Raw genomic sequence first — 21,002 nt, forward strand, 5'->3', positions numbered from 1 at the left:
CAGGAAACTGGACTCTGAAGCCACATTAAGATCTAATTTTTAACAGTTTTTTTTTGTCTCGTAAGTACAGATGAATTCAACCAAGGTGTTATTGATGATAGAAGCATTCCTAATAAAATATTGTAGGCTTGGGCCTGATTTTCAGGATCTGAATTTCCAAATATGAACCTCTACCACTGAAATCTTTAAACAGCTGTTTTTATTTTTAATGGCTCAGTGAAGTTAAATTAAAGGAACTATTTTACAGATTCAAAACTTCCAGATGATTTTTTTTTTTCTAGAACATTCCTTATTTCACAGAGTTAAATCCTGAAGACTTATAAGGTGTACTCTTTCTAAATGGGACTTCCTTCTAAGCAACAGGTTTAGAATTTGTCCTGTCCTCACAAGGCTTTTTGTCCTGTTTACTCTCCTGAACCACAATAAAACAAACCATGCAAATGTGCCCTTAGATCTTACTGGATTCAATGGGACTTAATGTGCATGTTAAAGTGTTTTGCAGAATCGTGGCCTAAGTTGTCTATTACATTAATATTATACAATGAACCATCTTGCTACAGTTACACACAATTATATCCAGAATTCTTAATGACTCAGTAGTGTTACACTATTTCGGTGACGTATCTGACAAGAGTCTACTGAAAAGGAGATGAAGAAACAGTATTTATAGAATTAACTGGTTTTTTTTCCCCCTGCAAGTTTGTTTACTTTCAGATCAACAGCAATTTCATGTTCATTTCCATTAAAGTATCTCTATACCTGAAAGCAAACATCCCTGTTATAAAAATACTTCCCTAAAATAGATGCTCATTACCTCAAAAGTATAAGGTGTGTAAGCCACATTTTCTGAAATAATGCTAACCAATCTGAATCATTCATTGAATTAAAAAAAATAATCTAAAGAAAGCAGCACAAAAGGTAAAAAAATGCACTGAGAGAACAGACAGTCCCACAGTAGGAACCCCCAAAATGACTTGTTTGCATTTCCTCAAACACACTTGCTGAAGAAACTGGTATATATTTAGACCGTAGCCTACATTACACAGTAAAACGAAACAATCACTTTAATATAATTAATTGCTGTAAAACATAGCTTCCAGAAAATCCTGCTAAAAATGAGGCAGAAAAACCATCAGTAGTGCTCAAATTAAATGCCACAGTGAAATGCAAGGCTTTACCTCCAGGTGTGATCTTTAAGCTGCTACTCAACCCACTAGCTGATTGAACTGAATGCAAACATCCCTGCTCTATAAATACTTTTCTAAAAATAGATGCTCATTACCTTCAGAGTGAAAGGTGTATGAAAGCCACATTTTCTGAAATAATGCTGGCCAATCTGACTGGTTTCGTTCAAATCCTGTCTTTTGGAGAGTTACTCGAGCACCTTAAATTCGCTGTCTCCCCGAAGACACCAAGAATGGCAATAAAATACTCAGAAATTTGTATGAAAAAAAGTGTTCGCCAGTTCCACAGTCAACCCATGTGACACATACAGCTGTTATCATCTGCAAGATCTGCAATTCATGCCCCTCCCTGGGAGTGTAGTTTTCAGTGCTAATATGGGAAAAAATCTAAATACACAATTGTACCCTGACAATCAACAATAGTGCAGTCAACCCCTGAGACTTCTTGATAAATGAAAATATGCTGTGCATACTACAAAACCTTCAGGCAGTCCATACAAGTGTTTTTCTTGACTCTTTCCCAGAACTGTAATTGGCAGCTTGTGCTGGGTGGACAATGAAACGGGGCTGTCCATTAAAATAACTTTCATTTAACAGCCCATCTACATTTAGTAAGATACAATGGATTATTTTTAACCCAGTCTCCATGAGTCTTTTAAAGTTCTATTTGTTACTGCTTTAACTGCCTCGAAAATAGAGCTGGGATCAGCTGTTTTCAGGCACTTCTAAGAAGTCAGATATTTGGGGAAATTAACATATTTCTGAAAGTTTATTGTAATAAAGGGATAAAGGTGAAGGTGGGAGGCATAAAGATATCAGATGTACAGAAAATAATATAGAAATCCCAGGAGTATCAACAACAACAAAAAGATTAAATGGGCTCAAGCTATTACGTGAACCTAAAAGGAAATTATACTGGTCTCAGGTCAGTATATTTTAGACCTGCTTAAAAGCCAAAGACAGTGGTTAAGAAGGTTGCTCTCTAGTCTCACATCTGTAATTAGTAAAAGCTTATCAGGTGACTGTATATACTACAGAAAAGGAAGAATTCACTTGTTCTTATTATCATATACTCCCCACTTTTCATGCTCGTCCTGTTCCTTGCTGTTTTTTTCAGGCCTCTTTGTTTCCCTTTGGGCACATTCATCTACCACAGCACTTTCTAAGTAGGTCACAGATTTTGCGAACTTGGGGTTGAATCCTCTATGTAGTCAGCAAACACGTAACAGCTATGAGCAGGATATTTTAAAAGATGCTTAAGCTAGGAGAAAAAAAATCCCAGCCAAATTGCATGCCAGCCAAAAGCCTGGGAGTATTCTTACTTCTTGTAGAAAATCTCATCTTCCAACCATCTTTCAAATTCCTCCTCAGGATGCATTTGCACGGTGTAGCTCCCTGATGGTGCCCTCAACTAATAATTTTGTATTTCTGATCTGGTGCCTGACCTTTTTTTTTTTTTCCAAAAACAAAAACATTATTCCCTGGCCAGAACAGGAAGTTCATACAACAAACAGCATCTCACGTGACCTTTAATTTATTTCGTCCTTTTTCCTTCCCTCTGTGACAGGGTTGTAGGCTTAGGTTCCCTCTGTCCCCTGTCCTATCTCCTTGCATCCCACCCCTGTTGGGTGCTGGGCTTCACGTGGTAGCTCCGGAGGTGGATCTCCGTAACTGGATGGGATCTGGCCCTGCCTCAGACCAGGGCTGGCATTGCTATTTGCCACCACCCGTGAGAGGAGCATGGGTTTTGTGACTTGCCAGAAAGTGCTTCTGTTGCAGTCTAGTTTCCCCAGATAATTCTGCTGAATGGAGAAAGGATTTCTCAGCTGACTGGTTATTTACTTGCTTTACTTTCTCCAGATTTGAACCCTCTGAACAAAGTTCGTTTAACAATTCCCAAATATTTGTGAAGGTGCTTGCGTTCAGCTTCAGTTCTTTTCCTGCTTATTTTTTTTCTTATAGCTATGCCAATAACTTTACACATTAACTGACCCAATAACCACCCAAACACAAAACTTTAATGAATAATTACAGCAAAGCTTCAGCTCCAGAATCCCTTTTTACTCCTGCCCTCTATTGACTGCCACTTCTAACTCAAGCATGAGATTTATATTTTAGGAGGGCTTGCAGGATTTGCATTTATATACAAAAATCCTCAAAGTTACTACCAAATCTTCTCAAGTTTTATAACCCTGAGATATCTCTATGGTGGCAATAATGAGTGATCTTCAAAGAGCCTTATATGAATTCTGCAAAAGGTAGTATTTCTGATTTCCAAAATCTACTTTGCTATGGTTAGATAAGAGTGCCTATAGACTGAGGGAAAAAATGTTGCATAAAAAGTGATATGAGCTTTTCATTGTGAGTTAACAAGATTGTCCTAGATAATTACTGATAACAAGATTTCCATTATCTGAGTAGAATAAACATGCGTTGTTTCATGCATCTCTTAGTGCTAGCCCTTTTTTCTGCAGAATGGCGCATAGTACTTTTTATTTATGCTTCCCAAGATATGTTTCTTGATTAACAGGTAGAAGTTCCATTGCCGTGCACTCTCCTTGGACGGGTAGATTTCCAATCTGTTCAGACACTGTACAGTTTTCAGTAAAAGTTTTACAGGCTCTGTTTAAAATACTCACTGCAGACATAATTTCCTTAGCATTATTCTTGCTTACTAATCAATTTCCATTTTTTCATCAGACATCAAAATGAAGAAGAATCTAAACGAGTTCATGCTCCATGTTTTCTCACATGGCTGAAATGAATATTTTACTCAGCATTCTACTTTTCTACTTTCACATTATATTTTCATCCATCTTACAAAAATTCTTGCTACATTGAGTCTTAACTGTTTTTCATCTCATGAAAGGAACTAAGTCCATAGAAACCTGTGTGTATAATCATTTCACACAATTTCCTTTCCTTTTGCAAATTCATGACATCTGTATATTCAACTAAGGAACTGATGTCCCAGATAACTTTACTTATGCTAAATTAATTTATTGTTGAGCTTATTGTTTTTCATGTGTCTCTCATTTGAGAGCTCCCTACTCATACAGTACTTCATACATTCTAGTACAATACAGGTGAGAAGGAGGTTGAGTGATGTTGCACCAACTGCGGAAAGGGACCTATACCTGTGAATCAGGTATGGGAATTTGTTTGTGCAGAGGTATATGTGGATAAGTACATGAGCATGCTTTCAAATATGAAGGCATTTGTATGTGTGAATATTACCAATGCTCCGCCCAGAAAACGACAGAAATACAGCAGACCACAGAGAAGAAAAAATATCAAGCACTATTATGCTAATTAACTTTTCGTGTTGCCTTCTTCATAGACCGCAAATACTTTAAAGTTAAATTAATATTCTTGAGCATAGCCGTTAGCCAAGCTGTTTTCTTTTCAATAGCAAGCAAGGCTCCAGGACAAACGTGCTAACGGTGGGAGAGTTTCTAAGGTTTCTAGACAGGGCAGGACAGCTTGCGCAGACAGCCTCTCTATATAGCCTGGGAACTACTTGAGATTCTCCACCCTTTCTATTAGGAGGAAATTACCACTGCCAGGCCACAACAATGCGGATAAACACCAGAGCTGAGGGACTGCGTAACTCAGGTAAACACAGGGCTTCCTGACACGTTGGAAACCACTGGGCACTTCTTTCAAGTCATTCTTCTTACACAGTGTCAGATGTGAGTGTTTAAACAGGCAGTATTTCCTCAGTGAAATATTTATTCTTTTGGACAATTAGGTTGCAGTAGCTTTCCTACATTTTCAGGATTAATCCTTTTAACATAGGCTTCAGTTCTGGACACTGGATTGAACGGTCTAGTTCAAAATGGCACCTGGTTTGGAAACATGTCTTGGGATATTTTCCAGCACTGACCTGTATTTTGCATACACTTTTCTTAAAATCCACTGGATTTTAAAGCCACTTCATGCTAGAAGGCCAAAGTCACGGTGACAAAGAGACAAGCATTGGTCAAGCGCAGCAGGAAGGAAGAGTACGTTGACCGAGTCTGCCTTTAAATGGGGCAGTGAGTTTGCACCATGGAAATGCACCCAGGATCTTGGTCCCCTGACCGCTGAGACTGGGAAATTTACCTGAATAAACTCCGTTTCTCTGTCACCACATTCAACTCAGTCTGAAGTGCAGGGAGGTGAGTGGAGCAGGAGCAATATGGCCCTGGTGCTTACCTGACAAGGTGCTGAGACGTGGTTGAGGCACCTACCTGGAGTTGGGAAGAGCTCCCTCATCTATCAGTTTGGACACAAGAAAGAAGTCAAACTCCTTTAAGTCTGTCTCTCTTTTGTCCAAAAACCCTTTAAACCACCTCTGTAACATTCAAACTTCCAAAATAGAGCTTTCTATTGGCCTGCTGCACAGGAGAGTGTTTTTTGTTCTTATTGTCTGACAGTGAAGTATGGACTCCGGCACTATCAAGGAAAGCATGGCAAAAATTTATATAAATACTAGATAAAGCTATTAAAGATGCAGTTGGGAATCAATCCAACTACACAGAATACATAACAGGAGCTAGATGGCCATTAGCAATTAAAGTGCTATTGTCACCTGAACTTGGTACTGAGGTGAAGAGCTATGTATTTCCATCCTGGCTAAGTCTCTCCATAGTAATGGCATTTGGGAGCCCCAGCTACATCTCTGGGATGATCTAGATGATTTGTTGTACCTGGAACGGATTCAAAAACTGCTATTTCAGCAAAGCACAAACTTTAACCATGTCAGGAAACCTCTAATCATAACACTACCCATTTGCACATCTATTCTTTACATAACAGAAAGTAACAAGCAAGAAGTACAGAGGTGACCACCAGACAAATGAGGTGTTTCTTAATAAGTAACGAAACCAACAGCACAGATCTAGAAAAATAAATTTCTTTTTGTCTTTTTTTTTTTTAACATCTCTTTTGATGGCTACACAACTGCAACTGGTGTGTTTGGGTACCCTAACATTACTTTTCACATTACCAGAGTATTTAAGAGCTGATTATTTGCTGTATTTCTTCCATATCTGCTAAGTTTCTTTCTACAGAATGCAGCCATTGCAATAATTTCTTGGTCTGGCTAGTTGTCATACCTCATTTTTTTCTTTCAGCTTTGTGATCATAACAATGACAGGGCTGTCTTCTTGCCAAACCATCTGCCAGAAATCATTCACAGTATTAATCATGGGTCCCTGCGTTGCGATGAAAGCCTTCTCTTTACCTCCGTATCCCTGGTTTAGAAACAGACACAAAAGCATTTACTTTAAATTCATATGGTTGATCAAAACTGCAGGTGAATGTTCTAAAAGAGCAGAAAGAGGAATCTGGAACTGAAAAAAAAAAAAAGAAGAAAAATTTATTTGAACTGAAAGCAATTATGAGTAACAGTAGAGCAGATCAGAAATTTTTCAGTAGAACAGTTTTTCCTCTGAGAATTACTGATTCAATGAACTGAAATGATCCTGGGCATACATCAATCCCTCTCAAATTTCCCTGCTTACTTGGCTTCTTCTAGCTTACTCTGTTTACAATATAGTTTACGGTCAAGAAGCCAGATAAAAAAATAGAGAACAATAAAACTGGTTTCTATGAAGATTCATGACAGGAAAAAAAAGATTTAAAATACATGAATGCTTGTGAAAGCAAGGACTCTGAATCTTTGCTAACGGAGAAGCAACATTAAGAGACCTTATATGAGGGACAGCATCAGTACAGGGAGTCCTGAGACACACAAGGCAAAGAAAGGTTGGGTAAACAGTGAAGAATCAGAAGGGAGGGAAAGGCAGGAAGAAATGGGAAAAACATGAGACTACCTTCTTATTTTTCAGGTGAAAAGGAGATCTTGGGAGTTTGTGCAGTGACAGGGAGCCCAACAGCAATGGAGATCAGGAGAGCCTAGCAATGTGGGAAGGGAATGACTGCAGAGCAGTTGGAGGTGGTGTGGGGGCCCCTAACCACAGCAGTTTCTTTTGGGTGCCTTTCCCCGTAGCCGTGCTCTTCTGCACTGTTATCCATTGCATGGACCAACAGGATAGATCCTCAGCTGGTACAAACAGTCCCCCCTCTGCTGACCAATTTGCCTGAATGTACTCTGTCAGAGACCAGTGTGTCAGGACCCCAGTGAGCCTAATGATTTCATTTCATCACTGACACCTCTACCAGTGGCAGCAGCAGGAGAAATCACAGTATTTTGGCATGTGGGGTGGTGGCACAGAGGACAGGGAGACCCCAGAGAACTCAAAGCATGGCCTGGCTGATGGAAGAGTCGTGCTGTTGCTCTCCAAAGAGAACTGCTCTGCTCAGTGACATGATGATGTCTTTCATTCAAAACACTGAAAGTACAGAACGTAACGTGAGGTGGCTTAAGAGCTGTGGGGGATGTGTCCGTATATATTCATGTACTGTTATTTAAATAAGCAGTATCATCGTTGAGCTCAGGGGCCATAATTTCAGTTGCAGTAATACATTTATTCCAGCTGAGGATCCGGCACATAGCTAACCAAAACATTTAATTTTGCAGGTAAAAGACTATACTCCTAAAACATTACTGAAGTAGTCTCTTAGTATTCTATGCAGCATACATTGTGCCAGGAGTTTAAGAAGGCTGTGTGTGTGTCATTGAGGATTATTACATAGCTGACACTTAGAAATAATAGTATCCAACAGGGTTCATACTGGTGAAGTGCTTGCAGCATGTAACCATGCAATATAGGGAGTAAACAGGTGAATAAATGTGCATGCTGGTGCACATGTGTATATTTAATGCATCTGCTTATGCTCCTTTTCAAAAGCTGTTACAAGATCTATTTAATTACTTAACTGGTGATTTCAGGACTATCAACTGACATATTTATGTATGAAAAAAAAACATCAGTACTGAAGATGTTGGTACATAACATGACTGCCATGAGCAACCGTAGAGCTTATATTGCTATTGACTCTGATCTTTCTTTACCAAAATACTAGTATTTCTGTCTCTGTTAAAAGGTAGCCCTTTTTTCCTTCCTAAAAGGCAGCAAGACAATATAAACCAGTAAACACTGAATTAAACGGAAACAGCGATGAACGTGTTTCTTAATGTTTTAAATGTATCCGATAACCTTTTTCTTACTGCAGCCACTTTAGCACATTGATGGCTATGTGGTCTTTGGCACAATCAGATCATGAAGCTACTTCTATCACAGCAATGTAGACAAAAAGATTATAGGATTTATCAATGAAGATGGGTAGGGATAAAATGAGTGGTACCTTGGCAAAAACAGCTATTCAGGTGGAAAATCAAATATTCTCAAAAGCACAGGAAGAGTGTACATTTACTTACCCTAATGTAGTTAGCATTTATGTAGGTACTCAAGGAGTCAGATGGATTTTTTGGTTTCAAATACACTCTGCTTAGAGGATCTAAGAGCACAAGGAAGACGGAAATTGAAAAGAAAACCCATAATTAGAAGATTTCTATAGAGAATCAAAGACTTGTTGAAGAAAATAATCTATGGTTATTTGGGGTAGTCAAGCACTAAAGCATTATGCATGATTTTTTTTTCGCTGCAAAGACTCATCACGTGAAACTAAGGAATACCTACACTGCACAGTTCTGGGCTGTGTAGAAGTAACTCAATAAGCTGCGGACATCGAAGCAATACTATCAGGTCCAGGCAATGTTCAGGTAAGGTCTAATCTGCCTGTGTTGAATATCCAGCTGACCTGTCTAGACTGTCTCTGAAGCTTGTCATATCTTTGCAGGATGTTACATAAATACACCAAGTCCTTTGGATTCAGCCTAGATACCTCCGCATGAAGCTGGGCTGTTTCAATGACTACAGCTGGATTTAATTTAAGAAAAGTCCTCTCTGCCCGGGGTGAAATCATCTATGTGTTTCTATATCAATGTAATGTTCACTGTACGAGTCTGGACTAAGTGATCCATATCTTTCCCTTCAGTCCCCTGTTCTCATCTAACACAATTTGTGAACATTGCTGTGTAACGGACTGGAGAAAAAATGCCAAAATATGGGAACATTTTCCTTCATGCTCTTCTTCCCTTCACTGTCTTGGATGACTTAGAATGGAATGGGGCACTGTTCTGCTGACTGTAGAACTGGGGGTTAAAAAATTCCCCCTGCAAATGATGGTTTTGTTTGTTTGTTCGTTTGTGATGATGTGATTGCCCGTGTACTAGCCTTTTGGAATTAAAGCCAGTAAATTCTCAATTACATATTGTAATGGAAAGAGAAAATGAGGAGGGAAATGAGATGCCTATGTTGTTGCTGTGTAGGGGCACACTTTGGCTTTCTTTGCACCTTTTCTGAAATAATATTCTACTTCTAATAAAATGATATGGCAACATTTCTGTACTGGAAAAAAAAAATTCTTCTATCAGTTTGCTTAAATAATTAAGTAGAATCATCAGTTTTTTGACAGTGTCCAGACCCCTGTTAGTTTGGAAATAGTCTCTGGATAGCTGCTTTCTGAGTGCTAGCAAGGCAAAGTGTTCAAAGATTCTTACGTGGACGCTGAACTGGAGAGTAGTAAGAAAACACTATTTAATAGGTGGCCCTGTAATTTACACCAAAAGATATTATCGATGTACGTATGCTGTAGCAAAACCTGTTACTTTCAGAGTTGCTTTTGAATTTCTTCTGTGACTTTTCATCCTGTTCCTATGAAAAGATAAAACCTTTGCAAATCAAAGGAAGAGATGGGCGATCCCACACATACTTTATGTCCTTTTCCCCCTAGAGGTGACAGGAACTTTGTGGGAAGGGAGTGGAGCCATTACAGGACTCGTACCCGTGTTATGAAGTATGTTTCTTAAAATGGACAAATGAATTAATGTCTTTTAATTCAAAGTCTGTGCATGGAAGTCTTGTCCTCTGTGTTAATAGCACAACACGAAGCCTGCTTAGCTTGTGTTACAAGTCTCTTTGTACTAGCTTTCCCAACTTTTTCACTTAGAGCATTTTTTCACCCCCTTAACAATATGAGGACAGGAAACCTCTCATTCCTTTTCAGCACAGAGTGATTATTAGCCATTTCCACAAATGCCTCAGGCTACGTGGCCTTGAAAAAACACTCGCTTCCTCTAGCTCACACAATGCCTCCAATTCTGATGTAGCTTGACCCCTACCTTAAAAAACCTCTTCCAAGCAGACTCAACATCCAGCTTATTTACCATACCTTGGGATAAATTCCTCTGTTACTAAGGAGCGGCTAACTCAGTTTCAGAATTTATGAGACTTTCTTCCAATTCCAATCAACTAAACAATCACTACTTTGGAATAGAGATCTTTTATAAATTAACAGTCCTAATCACTTCTGAAATAGATAATTGCTGTACACGTAGCTCAGAAATGAGGAACACCTGAGCACTCACTCAAGATCTAGAGCCACTAAGCAGTCATTGCACACAAATGGAAGTAATTAGCTGAGTTCTGAATGACAAATACCTCGGAGGTAATCATTTTCTCCTCAAGGATGGCAAAGTCTGAGAGTCTGAAGCTACAGTGGAAAGACACAGATGGTGGCTGCAAGGCTGAATTCATCAATGTTTGTAAAACATCTTGAAATGCAGCAGAGCTGTTAAGCACTTGTAATTGCTAATAAAAAATGCCTCCTACAATTTTGACTGAGGCAAAATTACTGCTGTTTTTTCCATGTATCTAGGAAGTCTGGAATAGCTCGCCCATTAAAGTGGAAGAGGCTTCCTCTAGCTCCATCTTTAACAAATTAATACTGGTATGAATTTACCAGGCTGGAGGAATAAGAGGGATTTAAGGTGTCTGTAGCCTGTGAGGAGCCACGAGAGTAGCCAGTGTAAGGAACACATGCCATAGCTAGGATGGCATTGCCAGACAGCCTTCCCAGTGCCATGGATACTGGAGTTTCATCCACTGTACAGACACCACTCTGTCGTGAAGACTCAGAGCTTCGTCCCATTTCACAAGCTGTTCTGCTGTGGGTTGTTAGTTTTTTTCTTCTTCCACTTAGACTGCTACTATGTACTAAATTCTTTAGGGCATGAGTTTGTCTGTTCTTGTAGTATTTCCAAGGTAAGTCACTTGTTACTCTTAGTCTAGTCCCAGTTACTTTACTGACAGTAGGACTCAAACGGTGTAAGAAGGGCTATCCTCACAGTATTTCTCTTTCTTGGCCAGGAAAGGAAAACGAACATTTTGTGAGGCAGACTGCTGCCACACTTGCAGCCAATGAGTCATACAGCTTTCGGATATTGAAACATTTTGAAATTCACCCACTCCTATTTTGCCTGTTTTTGCTTGCAGTCTATAAATCAAGTATGGGTACTCATATTCTTTGACAAACATCGTAACACAGAACATGGAAGAATCGTACCAGACTGTATCCTTAATCTATGCCAGCTACAGAATAGCACTGTAGGGCAGGGAATGGGCTATTAGACGTGCAAATAATACAACAGCCTCAAAATGCCTCATGTACAAAATACCTGTAATACCATGCCATTTTTAAATCTCATCTGAGTCACTTCCCAGTACTTTCATTACAGACCAGGATTTCCCAATGGAAAACCTAACAGATTTATGATGGTGAGTGTTACTACACTTTAAAACATACTTCAGCACTAGAAAATAAAGTTTCATTGATGCAAAGGGAATCTCTCTTATCTTCTAGAAATAAGGTTTGCCTAACATCTATTTGTATTTTTAACTATGCAGCCTAACATTAATTAAATAATCAATTATAATACTGGCTATTATAATTAGTATATGATAATAGTCATGATACTGGTGAGTACAACTAGGACACATTTTGTCAAATCACATGGAAATACAAAAATTCTTTGATGAATCCATGCTGAATTCCCCTAAGATCAAACATTTTTTTTTGATTTCTACTGCGCAAATATGGTTTTTTTTTTTTTGTCTCTAAAAACCTGCAGTTGATCCTTTGCCTTCATTAGGGAGCAGGACTGGAGCAAACATGATAGAGTTCATAGTCAGGACTATAATACAAAGGAGTTCAAAAATCCTCACAAGAGAATGGTTTCCAGTATCTGTCTATAAGCTTGTGTAAGAAAGTGCTTTGTTCATACAATTTAGATTTAAGTTTCACCTTGTCTTTAAACAGGGTGCCAGAGCCAGTTTTAGAACAAACAACAGCTTGTAGATTTGTGGGTCTGACCCACCAAGTGCTTTGCACCTTCCTGTCACTGTGAATCTGCTGTTCTGCAGTGACTGTTTTCATGCAGGCTTTTGCCCTGAGGGTACTTCTTAGAAAGAAATAATGAATGATGTCCAGGTACCTTGGATGTGTCGCACACACACAGATACCCACCGAATAGTGTTAAGCCAATGGCTCCTTTGTGAGCAGGAGCCCACGCACGCTCTGAAGCACCACAGCAATTTTACCTGGTTTGAGGTAGAGAAGTGAAATAGGAAGGGGGAAAGATACAGGTCTTTGAAGCTGAGGTCCTGCTGTGGTAGGGGCTGCAGGAAGCAGCGGGTGAAGGTGTGAAATAAGAGGATGAAGAGGGGGCACCAGGGCTGGCTGGTGTTCTGCCCCAGGGATGTAACCATGGTGAGACTGTTGAAGTCTGTCTGCAGTACTGGGAACACGTTCAGAGGGAGCCAGAAATGCTGTAAGCAGATGGTGGGGGAACGCAGCTGAATGAAGATACGGAGAGGGGTTTAACAGGACTGGTAGGTGGCATCTTGGTCAGGAGGAGCGATGGAGAAACAACAATCTCAAGGAGCAGCCTAACCACTTGCCTTGTCCCTTCACTAGGAGCATTAGCATATTACTATGAAACAAATAACACTTAAAAACTTACAGACGCACCCTAGCATTTGTATTTGAGCATTGGCTATACTATACTGCAACCGAAACATCTTCCATAGAAACGTAACATTTCCTGAACATCACAATTTTCCATATAGAACTGATTTTCACTAGGCATTCATTTTACTCCACCAGCCTGGGTCTGTCTGGGTAGGATCTACTAACAATAACCTGCTCCCATGCACCCTGTGACAGAATTATCTGTGTTCGAGTTATCTCTTAGAAAAAGAGAACATCCTCCCCAGCGTAGAGGGTGGAGTGGGTAGATGGGGGCATTTTTAGAGATAATCCATCAATCTCAACGTCACTTGTCACCACAGGTGCCCCGATTCAAGAGACGCGCCCAGTGCTGGGAATGGAAAAGCTGACACGGGTGCGCTAAGCAGTAGGTTGATATCATCTGAGCAGGAAACCAGGAAGGCTGCTCTATTTAATCATGCAAATCGTTTCCAAACCCTTTCGGACTGGGCGTGGGTGTGTGAGTATTTATTATGAGCGTGTGCCTCGATCCTCAAAATATCTCCTTTGAAAAAGCTTGGTGCTAACACACAACAGACCTTTTGATTTCTGTCAAGGACGGTTACAAAGCGCCTGTCAGAGAGTAGCTGTGGTGCACACTGGCAGTAAGTTTTGACTGAAAATGTGCCTCGGAGTCAGCTGCACGCCCCGGCTAGCTGGAAGTGAAAACACAAAGGCATTCTGACTCTCAAAACTCATCAGCATCAACCGCAGCCCAGCTGCTGCGACCCAATTCAAAACACATGCGTCACCGAGGCAGGGCTCTTTGCACGCGCAAGGTGTTCCTGAAGGCAAACCTGATGCTAGGCGCTGTAGGAAGGGGGATCTCCTTCCAAAAATGCCGCCTGTCAGGCAGAGGGAGGCTTGGGTGATATCCTGGCTCCGCCACAGCCGATGGCAAACTCCTGCTTTCGTCAAAGGGGTCAGGATTTCGCCCTCTGTGCACATCCTGTTGACACCGGGCCAAACTGTCGGGGCCACTTCATTTTCTGATTACTTGGTAACTGATAACTTGCATTCAATTGCTTTCATTTATTTAATTCCCTTCAACATTCCGCCACTGCGCTCAGCCGCACATAACTATTTGCTGCAACAGATGAACCGGCCCTGAAGGCAACGGGAATTCTGCTGGTGGCTGAAGGGAAGCGAGGGCTCAACACAATGGGTTTCTTTCCCAGCCATGTATCGTGTTTCTGAGACTAATCTAGTGGCCGAAGGCCATCTTTTTCATTAATCTGACTGCAAGGTCTTCGGATGGTGCGATCAAATTACAGAGCATCCAGGCTCACTGAGAGAAACCCTGTAATTTAAAGTGTGCGAGTTTGTATACTCACTTGTATTAATGTGTAACATAGTTCTACAAGGACATTACAGAGATAATTAGAAAACAGCTTCCTAGTTGATAGGACATGCTATCATTTAGAAAGTATTCTTCATTCCAAACCCAAGCAAAAAGTTGTGTTTACATTTTTCTGTGGGAGTGTCCCCCAACATTTAGAGTCACTGAAGTTTTCCACTTTGATACTGTCAAAATATCATAAAAGCACAACTGTTCATGTCTATATTTAGTGCAATATTTAAAGTTCTGCAACTTATTTTGAAACTGAACACAAAACAAAATGATTTATGAAAGAGAAATGGAATGTCTCAGTATCCCCCAAGAAATGTTATAAAAATAGTTCAATTTCAGAGAAATGTGCATTTTGAAGGAAAACTATTCCACTGAAAAGTTTTCAATCACCTCTAATTATAATAAAGCAATTGTTACTATGTCAGAAATAAATAATCTGGGCCAATGAAAATACAGAAGCAGTATAGCAACGCAGTAATAACTCCACGGCAATGATGAGGCAGCACTGTGTGAGAGTGGTTTTCTTACTAGTGTAAACAGATTCCCACAAAGCCATGCAGTGCATGGAGAAGAAGAAAAAAAAAAACCAAACCAACAAAACCCAAATAACAGAGGACTTATAAAGTAGGACGTCCATTATGAGAAAGGGTAGGATACAACTGCTCTTTTAGTCTGGGCGACTTAAAGTTAGACAGGATCCCGAGTAGCTTGACCCAACCAGAGGGAATTCAGTGATGGGGTGCGTGCTGCAAGATGGTGTGGGCTGTGATGCAGGCAACAGCCTTGGTCCTCTCATCCCCCAGACTGGGGAAGATATTGCAAGGCACAGCACTCTGTCTACCCCTTTGCTTGAGCTGATGTCCAGAGAAAACCAGCATGCACCCCGGCTGCATTTCAGCAAGTGGTTGGGACGCAGCCAAAGTGTACCTACTGACTAAGGCATCCATGTAGAGTCCTGCATTGGCCAGTCCTCCAACACTGGGCTTTTCTTTCTACATAGACTACAAATACACTTATGAGTAGGTAGACAATGATCAAAGATAAAGACAGATAGATATTCACAGCAATATATTTTAAAAGAAGGGCTAAATTCCATACTAGGAAACCATGGGATAACTCACTTACTTGGCAAAATTGTTTTATAGCGGTTTTTAGTTCCATGACTTGGGATGTCAATTTCTTTGGGATCCACAAAATTCATTGGTATTTCCTATAAAAAATAAATTAAATAAGATTGGTGTTTCCAAAGGAGCCATGCAGGAAATTATCACCAGAAGGCCATCTGCTGTTACACAACTGTCTTTTGACATCAAAGTTATTAAGAAAAAAAGTGGTTCCCACCTCAAGCCTGTCAACACCCTTCCTTTAATAAACACAGGAGTTGCATACTGAAGGGGTGACTTCCAAGGAACACTTCTGATGAATTATTAAAAGCAAGGTTTTTATAGGATTAGGAGATAGGTTAGAAAACACAATAGTACTAGAAAAATGGAGTTGAAAAGTGCAGTATCATGCAGAACAGAGCAAAATTTTACATAAATGGACCAGGAACTGTCAAAATAATTAAATATTAATATATGTCAACCTTTTTTTTTTAATTTTGTGCAAAGCCCTTAACAATGTCAGTTAAAGATCGTATTTGCTTTTTAAAGAAAATATTAATCCTTTTAATACAGTAACTCTAAAGTATAATTAAAAAATGAACTTGATTTCTCTTGATTCTCTTTTTGACTTTTTAGCCTCTGGGTGACATTGTCACCTTTAAATTTGCAGTTGTGCAAATACCTGATGTGACAATCTGCTCTTGATCAGTTTTTCAATTACTGTTTTTCAAGTTGTTTGTCAGAATGAAAAGTAAAATTCCTCCTATTTTTTGTTAAACAAAATGCTTCATTTGGTCTAAGGAGGGAAGAATCACATTGATTTTGAGGTCCTGAAACATTGCTACTGTTCTTTTAGTTGAATAATAAAAAAAACAACCTTCTGGAAATGGTAAAATGAAACATACATTTATTTCTATTTTTATTTATTTATTTTTTCCATGATTTGGGGGGACATATCACCAGACAGGATATGCAAGATGCTTCAGCTGACTCAAATCTTCATTTTTCACTGTTTTTTTTTTTTTTGGCCACCACTGTTTAAATTATCTTCATGTAAGCTGGAATTTGATCTTTGGTAAATTAATACTTCCACTTAAGAGCAAAGTCATTTCTAGAGACTTCAGAACTCCATTACTAGCCTGGGACATTTATACAAAGAGACAGTGGTATATTATATAAATGCCTCTTGCAGACACATGAGGAGGCACAAATGGTATTTGCTCTTCCCCTTTTCAATGCAAACCTCCTTTGACTTGAGCCGCTGGAAAATTTACTAAGGCATTTTCCTCCAAAATCAGCTGGTTTCTAACTCTAAAGCCTGTCCCGGACTTTGGCAAAAATCAGAAGCACGGCTGTCGTCCTTCAGACCCAAGTACTTATGGGGCCAAGGGCACAGACAGAAATCTGCCAATACGTTGTGGATCACAGCCACAGACGGGTCACTTATTGCGAGGCTGGCTATGAAACGCAAGAGATGATTCCAGAATAAAATTCAGGATAGTATGGGGAAAACATCCCTGCTAGCAGGGGAAAATAAACCCAGCACGAACACGTGCAAATTAGCACACAAAATCTGTAGATGTCTAGACAATATATATCAAATTGTTTTAGTAAACCAAATTGTTTTACTAAACATATATAATATATATATATTTAAATAATTATAAATAATTTATAAGGTGCACACCGTTTCATGCGGGTAACTACACGTCCTGCATATATGCCTTTGTTCATGGGCTACTTCGCCTGTTTGGGTGGTCCTCTTCTAATAACAGGTATTCTGGCTCACACTAGACTTTCAAATGCAACAGCTGTTCATAAACGTAAAGAAATATGATTTGGGTCTCTGAGAGCAGAGATAATGTGGCAACATTTATGAAAATTCAGGCAAATGTTTTTATACCCATCCCTCCATTTTGATGAGACAAAAAATTTATAGATTTAGCTAGCTGGCATTTCCCATGCACGATTGTATTTTCTGACATTCCAGTGTTTCAGGAACATGAATTTTTCTGTTCTGTCACCAAATTCCCAAGTATTTTTTGAATAGCAGTACCTCAGGCTACTGAAGAAATATATGCTGGGAAATTTATATATCTTCCTCATTGCCAAATCAGGTGCATTCCCCCAAGTAAAACTATTCAAACTTTCTGTCAGCCAAGAAAAAAAAAAAAAGTTCTTTTTTTTCTCACTAAATATTGTAGAAAAATATTTTGATGCTGACTAGCTTTTACAAATAAAAAGTATAATTATTAGTTCTCTAAACTGTTAATTAAAAAAATAATAATTTTTTAAACCAAAGATAACCTGAAAATGATCGTGCTTTAGTTTTCCATTGAAAACTTTGAACATTTCTCAATTTTTAGCACACTTGGAAGGTTTTCATGGGAAATGTTCATTTTAGTCTCAAGAAGACTGCTTTACTATATTTTCTTAGTTAGTTAAAACAAGCTGAGTGAATGGAGCGAGTGATGGTTATATATTGCGTTCTTTGCATGCTTAAAGTTCCTAATAAAGCTATTATCTGTAGCAAGGAAGACATTAAACAGAAACTGTTCAACAGCTTCATCTTAAAACATATTTAAAAGAAAGATTTAAACTGGAACAGAAAAGTCATGATCTTTTCAATAGAATTCCTTGAAAAAAATCAAGGACCAAAGTTATGTTGTGCCCCACTGACGGAAGAATAAAATGTGAGTATCCATTGACCCAAAGCCATGAATGGATGCTGTGTGAGAAGACTTGGGTAAATGAGATTCTGTGGACATGCCAAGTTGTTTGTACAAACTGAGTTCTAACATGGGGGCTTTAAACATGAAAATGTTATTTCTTCCAACTTTCCTGTCTAAGCTGCAGAATGACAGAAAATGGATGGCACAAGTGGTGATAAAATAATGTTGGATGCTTAGAATTCTTTCCATGTATGCTGTCTGACCATTTGTTGGTAAAACAACCTAGTGATTTATTTTTCCTGAGCAAACGACTTTCACTCTAAACCCTGTCTCTGTAAAGGTGAAAAAAGGCGTGACTTTTATAGGAGTGCAATTATTCATAATGAAAAACTACTCTTAGACTAAGATGGCACCCATCATCTGTTTTACTGACTTACACGCACAAATTGTAAAGGAAATAAAACTCTGAGGAATCACATGCTCAGGCATGTTTAATAAGAATTGTATTGTCTGTATGCTTTTGTTAAGATCAGTGTTGTATAGGTCTTCCTGCTCTTATATGCCCCATTGGGGTACACATTTCTGTGTGTCTCTATGTATTAAATCTGAGCTATTAACCAGTCTTAAAAAGTTTTGCTTGTTTAGTTTGGTTTGCTAACGAGTTGTAAAAGCTAAAAACGTTGTGGTAACATTGGGTTGGGTAGCTGGGTGTGTTAGGTTTGTCCGATCTGGTACCCTCTGATAGCAGTAAGTAGCAAGGCATCTGAAGGAACTATAGGAACAGGATGAGCTTTTCATTTTATTTATTTATTTAATTTTAATCTGGCCACCTGATTGCATTCTTTTAGCATGAAAAATAATGAATATTCACTCATGTTCACATTCTTGCTACTCATGATTTTATAGGCTTCTGTTGGAGCCTATAAAGGACTTTTCTAGTCAGAGGAGTCCTTGCTTGAGTCTATGTAGCATCATTGGATACAGAAGCTGCTCTAGCCTGTGATTATATTCACCATACTTCCATACATGCTTTGAAATGGAGCGATCAAAGCAGCTTGCACTTCTGACTGTCATATAGGTTTTTCCACTACCATAAAGATGTTTTCTATTTTATTCTCTATTCCTTTTCCCATGACTTTTAGCCTTCCATTTCAGAACCGACTGAAGAATATAAAGCTATTTCCCCCAGACACATAACATTTTATTTTTCAGTCCTGAATTTCACCTACCTTGTTACACTCATATAATCCATCTGGAACTTCTTTGAAGTCCATTTCTAATTTTACTACTCTTCGTAATTCAGTATCATCATCATACTTTGTCACCTTACTATTTGTTCCCTTTTCTAGATGGCTTTTGAGCATCTTGGTCAGTATCAAATCCAAAACAGATGCCTCTGATAGCCTCCTTTCAGGCTGAGAAGCAACCATATAGGCTACAAATCCCTCTTATGCTGCTAACACTGTGTTGCTTCTTCCCTGATGTACTGCATTTGCTCATACAACTATTAGTTTATTTCTTTATTATAATTCTTTGCAGTTTCTCTGATACATACATCAGACTTATAGGTCTGTAGTTCTCCAAATCTCTTCTGGAGCCCTTCTGGAAAACTCTTGTTAACTCTGGCCCTCTGATTCCTCAGATACTGGCACCCAAGTGCTAGTGTACACCTGCCCTGTTAATACATCAGCAATTACAAATATGAAGTCCTTTAGGACTAATGGATGAATACCAGCTTATTCCAGTGTTTACTTTTTATACAATTTATTGATCTGTTCTGTTCCATTAACACTTCAATATCAGACAGACCCTTTAGCAATCTGTTTTAATCTACTTCCGCCACACAGGTAGGAAGTTCCGTATGTTCATCTGTGGTGACCACAGATATAAATAACACAAACACTTTTCTCCTGTCGCCTCACCTTTTTTACCCTTTGATCTTTTATTGATCCTCATACTCTGTTAAGTTTTGTGCTTTTGATCTATTTAAAAATAAAGCTATAAGGTTTTTTGTAAGTTCAAAACCTTTTTTGGCCTGCCTTATTCAGCTTTCACATTCAGCTGGCTTCTGGTTACGCTCTATCCCATTTCCCTTGTAAAGACTGTCTCCTTTTTTCTGATAGACATTTTTATCTGGCTGTTTTGCAATACCAGTCTCTTTCAGGTCTTCCTGAAGTAATATTTAATAGTGTGTTTTCCCTGAGTTAGTTTTCCTGCTGTGACTTGTTTCTTCCTGGCCACTGTCTTGGTTTTACATTCCTACCCTTTTTAATATTAAATACAGTTGTAGGAGACTTTCCTTTTTTTTGGTCTTGAGTATATTAGACCCACAGTATGGAGTGTTTGTTAAAGATATGTTCAACTGACTTGGGAGTTGCTTCTCTTTTTTGGTGTCCCTGTCTGCTCCAGAAATGTCATTTATAGTGCCTAAAATTTTAGACTTCAAATTACAAACATTCCTAGATGATGTTTACATGGGGATAAACAAAACCTCCAATTATTACTGTGTTTTCTGTCATCACATCCTTTATGATCTCTCTGAAACTGTCACAGCATTACAGTCCTGGCTGTTTGTACTGCACCTCTAATGCAACATTTATCCCATCTAGGAATGGAACTTCAAACCGGGAGGAATCTGTGTTATCTACGGCTATAGGTAACAGTTATTTACGAGCTATTTATCTCAGTGAGTTCAGATTTCTAAACATAAAATGCCACCTTGGAACAACCTCATCAGCCATTCAGAAATTATTTGCACCTTGATATTAAAATGCTGCCCAATTATTATTTTTTTTCCACAGTTTCTGTTGCACCAATTATGTAAAAACCGTCATTTAAAGCTTGCTGTTAAACT

At 38.9% G+C, this 21,002-nt stretch overlaps 1 protein-coding gene across 2 annotated transcripts in view; it reads right to left on the minus strand.

Moving 5' to 3' along the window:
* The window catches only part of PTPRR (protein tyrosine phosphatase receptor type R), a 144,348-nt gene that overhangs the window by 12,752 nt on the left and 110,594 nt on the right, over positions 1-21,002 (minus strand). For both annotated transcript variants that reach the window (XM_083815138.1, XM_083815139.1), the window contains 3 exons: positions 15,499-15,583; positions 8,512-8,591; positions 6,284-6,421 (listed from right to left, as the gene is read on the minus strand). In XM_083815138.1, the coding sequence (XP_083671264.1) occupies positions 6,284-6,421; positions 8,512-8,591; positions 15,499-15,583 (303 nt within the window). The remainder of the gene's footprint in view (positions 1-6,283; positions 6,422-8,511; positions 8,592-15,498; positions 15,584-21,002) is intronic.

This window comes from Anser anser (genome assembly GCF_964211835.1).
Source record: "Anser anser genome assembly, chromosome: 1".
Taxonomy (NCBI): Eukaryota; Metazoa; Chordata; class Aves; order Anseriformes; family Anatidae; genus Anser; species Anser anser.